Raw genomic sequence first — 6155 nt, 5'->3', positions numbered from 1 at the left:
ATGTTGGCCAGGCTGATCTCAAACTCCTGACCTCAAATGATCCACCCGCCTCAGCCTCCCAAAGTGCTGGGATTACAGGCGTGAAGACACTGCGCCCAGCCTAAAATAACTTTTGATAACTCCATTAACTGTTATAATAGAGTTCTGCCTTCAGATTGTCACAATTTAGAAACAAAGTTACTGAAGACAAAATTAAAACAGTTCACCCACTGCCCTCAACCCAAGAAATTAAAAAAATTCATCATGTCAGAGCCAAGAAATATGGCAGGAATATTATTCCTTAGAATATATAACACTAAATTTTCTTTAGAGTTATCCAAGATGCTGATGGGGGAAGTGGAGAAGTGCAATTTGTGTAGATGTCCCATTTTGCAGGTGTTTTAACTGAAACAAGCCTTAGTAAAGATCTTTTATAGAAAATTATGTCAACCATTCTGGCCCTCAATTCATTCTTAGTCTTACTTAAGGGTCATGCTGTTTACTCTGCCAAAATTAATGAAAGTAACTTCTGAACCTAGAATGGAAGCAGATCTGCGTTTGTAAATACACATCACAGACCTCATGGACATCATTTTCCTTCATGATGTGTCTTGTAATGTAGCGAATAGAATCGAGTGCAGTTTCCAATGTGTTTCTAGAAGATTCTGGTCCACTACCACTCTCTGTTTCCTCTTTCTGAGTGAAGTACCTATCGACATGACTTCTCATGCAAAGCAGTTTGGGAAGCTTGTGAAGAAATATCTTGCGGACCCAAGGCGCCATGGCATTATGTGTTGAGGAAGAACGATGATGAATGTTGATAGCGAAAACGGTTACCATAATTGACAGTGTCACAAAAATCATGGTAAATACCAGATACTCTCCAATCAGAGGTATGACTTTTGAAGATGAGGGTATGATCTCTTCAATAACCAGAAGGAAGACAGTCAAAGACACAAGTACTGAAGTGCAGAGACAAATCTTTTCACCTTCATTTGAAGGAAGATAGAAGACAAGTACAGTTAAAAATGATAGCCCAATACAGGGTATTATAAGGAACAAGGTATAAAAGAGAGGCAGGCGCTTGATTACAAATGAGTAAGTGATATATGGATACCAGCAACAGCTGTCGGTTCTGTTTCCTTTGCTCCCCGTTGCACTCACAATTTCCCATTCTCCATTATCAAAAAAATCTCTCTTGTCTACATCTTGGTCCTCTAGAATTATATCAACCTGTGATCCATCGTAAGTCCAAGAACCAAATTTCATGGAACAGTTCTGCAGGTCAAATGGGAAAAACGTGACATCTATGGTACAGGAACTTTTGTAGTTTGCTGGTGGAGTCCAGGTGACAGTGCCATTGTACCTGACGACAGTTTTCGTACTGGTCCCTTCAAAACGTCCATCTGCACTAAAATACACACATAGACGATAACAATGCAGAAATTAAACAATGCACATGAATTGTATTAATATAAGCCTAATATAAATGCAGGCCTATCACTGATTGCATGAAATAATTTTTAAATTACTATACTTCAGATAAGATATACCTGCTACATAGATATTCCTGTTCCAGGAATATATTCCTTAAATATCTAACTCTATGAGAACTGAACCCCTTCTTCTGCATCTACTCCAGAACTGACAAATCTCTATTTCACAGAAGCCTGAGATTCTAATGATTGAAAAGACCTCACCTTACACACAAAACAGACTCAGGCTATTTACACAATGGGCACGCATACAGCCAGAACCTGAATCCACATTCCTAGACTCCCTGCACAGTGCTCTTCTTCCTTCATCACAAATACTGGCCGTTTTTTACTTTGATGGGGAAAGACCATCAACACCAAGCTGGGCATGACCCTGAAAAGCAACTGTGCCTCTCAAGCTCTCCCACCAAAGTGAATTCATATACTAGAAATGTCTAGCAGGAAAGCACACCACCAACGTAAGGTATCTTTAAAATGTTGCTCTTTGTCTTCAAATTAATGTGGCTTTTGCACACTATTCTGTAATATATCCATGTTTAATATAAAAATGTTTTCAATTACTGAAAATAAAATGATGCTCCAGGAAGCTGCATCATGTGTCCTTACAAGCTTTGTTCACTTCTTAAGAAGCATGGAGGTAAAAGGTGTCAAAAGATTAAAGATATTTTTGCATAGCAGTTGGTCTGTCCTCATGCCAAAGGGCCTTCTTTCAAATTAGATAAAGTGCTTTAAGATAAGCACAAATTCCCAGATTTGCCCAGGAGTGGTCTTAGAAAAAAATAAAACTGGTAGCCAGAATTATCCTCTCCCCTAAGTTTAAAAAAAAAAAAAAAAAAATCCTCAAAACACAGCTAGGTAGGATGCCTCTAAAGATGAATCAATAATTAACCCAGCATTCCTCATTGTGGGAAAATGACAATACAGTATTTAAACGCAATTAGAAGGATGCACAATTCAACATAAAATATGACCTCAACGATGTAAAAAACATATTTAAAAAATCTGGAATTCCACCAAATATGTAGTCTAGTAAATCAAAGGGTAAATGAAAGTATCAGTCCCCTTGGTGTGACCCCTCTACCCCGCCACGTGATAGCTCTGTGATCTGCCACGTGATAGCTCTGTGAACCACCACCCTAAGCCTCTGTTTCTTCATCTATAAAACATGTAATCATACCCAATACATGCAGTCATGTCATCTGCTTTTTATACCTAAACAATTTTCAAAAGGGAGAAAAATTATTAGTGCCTAACAGAAACACAAATGTTTTCTTTTGGAAATATGAAACTATATTTAGAATATAACTTACTTATCAAACAAAACGATATCTGGTGTCCAGACAGAGTCTGAAGGAACACGTATCACTTTTATTCCACCATAGTCATCAGGGTTCCATCTTAATTTTACATCTATCCATTCCTTTAAAACAAAGAAATCTGCCTCAATTTCAATAAAACTAATAGTCAAAAACAGTGAATACTATACTTTTTTTCACACCAGAAATTTTAGACATGAGATCACCTCTACCCCCAATAGAGAACACCTCCCTATCTTTCTTATTATGGGCACCAGATAACCCTGTCCCCTTGTGTGGTGGTTCTCACCATGGTCCCTGTGAGATACAGGTGAGAACCAGAGCTAGATGTGTTCATGGCTCTGCTCAGCAGCTCTTCTCCCATCAACTGACTGACTACATCCAGTACTTGAAGCCACACGCACTTAATACCCAGGTTCAAGGGAAACATTCTTTTTTCCAGATGTATTGTCACCCAATTTGGCTGTTCTGGTCCACGCAAAAGGAAGTTGGATTTATTGCACATTCTGCATATTTCAACACCTTGCCCTACCCTCCATGCAGTTACAACTCTGTGATCAAGTTAGGAGCTGCAGCCTGAGAAAAGCATATATGCCTTTCAGGAGTTTGGGGTTAGGAAACAACTAGTAGGTATAAAAATTAGGGACAAAGAAAAACAAAAGGAAGCATTCAACAGCAGTTAGGATGTATGTATGGTGGCCCAGAAAAAAACAAAAGTCCTTTATATAAAAGGGACTATTTACAAAAAAAAAAATTCATTTCATTCTTGCCCATTTCCGCCTCAGAGAGTCAGAATCCTTGCAGTGGACTATAAGCAGCTGCTACTCCACCAGCCTCTTTTTGCTTATCTGACCCCATCTCCTACACCCCCTCTCCCCAATGGTTCTCTCACCACTAGCCACACCAGCCTCTTTGCAACTGCTTAAACACACTAGGTACACACCAGCCTCAGAAACCTTTGCACTTGCAGGTCCTGCTGCCTGGAACACTCCTCCCCAGATATACACATGGCTTGCTTCCTCTCTGCCAAGACTTTGTTCAGACATTGTCTCCTCAGTGCTGTTTTCTCTGACCACCATTTTTATAAGTACACCCGCCAAATATTCCCTATCTTCTTTTCCAGTGTGTTTTTCCCCAAGCTTATCAGTTTCTAAGGTACTATACAACTTACTTGCTATTTTTCCCCCACTAGAATGAAGTTCCATGAGGGCAGGTGATGTAGTTTCGCTGTCTCCACCCAAATCTCATCTTGAATTGTAGCTCCCATAATCCCCACATGTTGTAGGAGGGACCCAGTGAAAGGTAACTGAATCAAGGGAGACAGTATTTCCTGTGCTGTTCTTGTGATAGTGAATAAGTCTCATGAGATCTGATGGTTTTATAAAGGGCAGTTCCCCTGCATACGCTCTCTTGCCGGCTGCCATGTAAGACATGCCTTTGCTCCTCCTTCACCTTCCACCATCATTGTGAAGCCTCCCCAGCCATGCTGAACTATGAATCCATTAAACCTCTTCCCTTTATAAATTACCCAGCCTTGGGTATGTCCTTATAGCAGGGTGAAGACAGACTAATACCACAGGGTTTTTTGTCTGTTTTGTTCACTGCTGTTTCCACATAACACTGTCTGGCACATAATAGGTACTCCAAAAATACTAGCTGAATAAATACAAGCACTCCATCTACCCTCATCTTTCTGTATCCTGCCAATCCACCAAGGCCATATATTCACATATTCATTCATATTCACAAATATACATCCTCTTGTATTTCTGCTACAACACATATAATAAAAATAGGTATCTCAGTCACTAATTGGGTGCCTGTTTGAATTTTATACATACCTGTTTCAACCAGACGTTTGTTGTCATTAACTGATTTTTCTCATCCTTGAAAAAGCAAAAATTTAAATAAGGTTGATTTCAATTACAGAAACAATAATTCTTTAAATGATAAATTTCACATTGTTATATAAACACACTTCTTCACATAGTACCCATATTTCATTCATCAGTCTGGTTCTCTAGAAAGCTAGGATCTTTCTTCCAGCCTAATTTCACATTATTCCTTTCAACATACTCTCTATTTCAGATAAACTACACTAAAAGATACCTTCGGCATTTTTGCATTTAACATTAATCATCTCAACTACTATATTTCCTCAAATTTAAGATGCAGTCTAAGATATAAGCACAGTATTATTTTATGTGCTTAGCACTAAGAGGAGAAAAAAAGTTGGCAATGAATTTCAAGCTGCCATGAATTATAAGACACATCATGATTTCAGAGGTGTTAAAATGCGGACAGACAAATGTAGGATGATCCCCAGGAGGAAACCACTAATAAATGGAAAAATGTTAACTACAAGTGTAAGCATAGCAGAAGAGTTTCAGGGGTAATCATATTTATAAAAAGATTTTATCTTTAAAATCAAAACAAGCCAAAAATGAGATTAAAAAAAAAGACAGAATATGTGGGAAATAAGGTAGGAATCCACCAAATATGATTCCAGGGAGCTTAGCGATAAAAGGAACCTAAAATAGCTCAGACACAATTCAGTGAATTTTCCATTCTCCATCTCCAGGGCCCTCACCCTTCATCTCCCCGACTCCAGTCCTCTTCCATGTTCGTAGTCACTGACATTTCATTTTCTGGGCTCTTCTCTCAAGAAGCAACCCTTCCCCAACTTCTCTGCTTGGTTAGCCCTTCCTTCTACCACTTTCTACAAATGTTCCTCAAGGATCAGGTTCCTGCTCTTCCCACTAACTTTAAAAACTCATCAAAGTGGGAGGTGAGAGGCAAGGGCAAAAACAAAAACAAAAAAAACTCATCAAAGTTTTCAACAGTCACCTCCAAGCCAGCAATTCCAGATGGACATCCTTGTTCTCATCTGTCATCTCAGAGCCAGTCTTGACTTCCCAAAAGCTAGTGAATATTTTCTTTGGAATTAACACCTCAAACCACAATCAAACTCATCATCTTCTCTGCCCTACTCCCATAACAATGAAGATTCTTTTTCTTTTTTTTGAGATGGAGTCTCACTCCGTCACCCAGGCTGGAGTGCAGTGGTGTGATCTCAGCTCACTGCAAGCTCCACCTCCCGGGTTCACGCCATTCTCCTGCCTCAGCCTCCCAAGTAGCTGGGACTACAGGCACCTGCCACCACGCCTGGCTAATTTTTTTGTATTTTTTAGTAGAGACAGGGTTTCACCATGTTAGCCAGGATGGTCTCGATCTCCTGACTTCGTGATCTGCCTGCCTCAGCCTCCCAAAGTGCTGGGATTACAGGCGTGAGCCACCACGCCCGGCCAACAGTATTTTTCTTTTTCTTTTTCTTTTTTTTTTTTTTTGGCTCATTTAACAACAT

The 6155-nt window shown here is 39.5% G+C and overlaps 1 protein-coding gene across 4 annotated transcripts in view; it reads right to left on the bottom strand.

Annotated features, from left to right (window-relative positions):
• The window catches only part of CHRNA5 (cholinergic receptor nicotinic alpha 5 subunit), a 41054-nt gene that overhangs the window by 14901 nt on the left and 19998 nt on the right, over positions 1-6155 (bottom strand). Inside the window, exons 3-5 of one of the 4 annotated variants that reach the window (XM_023195703.2) lie at positions 4633-4677; positions 2786-2895; positions 559-1390 (exon numbers count right to left, since the gene is read on the bottom strand). In XM_023195703.2, coding sequence (XP_023051471.1) covers positions 559-1390; positions 2786-2895; positions 4633-4677 — 987 coding nt within the window. The remainder of the gene's footprint in view (positions 1-558; positions 1391-2785; positions 2896-4632; positions 4678-6155) is intronic. The other 3 variants (XM_023195706.2, XM_023195705.2, XM_023195707.2) reach the window with 3 other exon arrangements.

The sequence above is a fragment of the Piliocolobus tephrosceles genome, chromosome 6 (genome assembly GCF_002776525.5).
Source record: "Piliocolobus tephrosceles isolate RC106 chromosome 6, ASM277652v3, whole genome shotgun sequence".
In the NCBI taxonomy this organism is placed as follows: Eukaryota; Metazoa; Chordata; class Mammalia; order Primates; family Cercopithecidae; genus Piliocolobus; species Piliocolobus tephrosceles.
The sequence above is the reverse complement of the archived record's forward strand: the minus strand, read 5'-3'. Positions and strand labels throughout refer to the sequence as shown.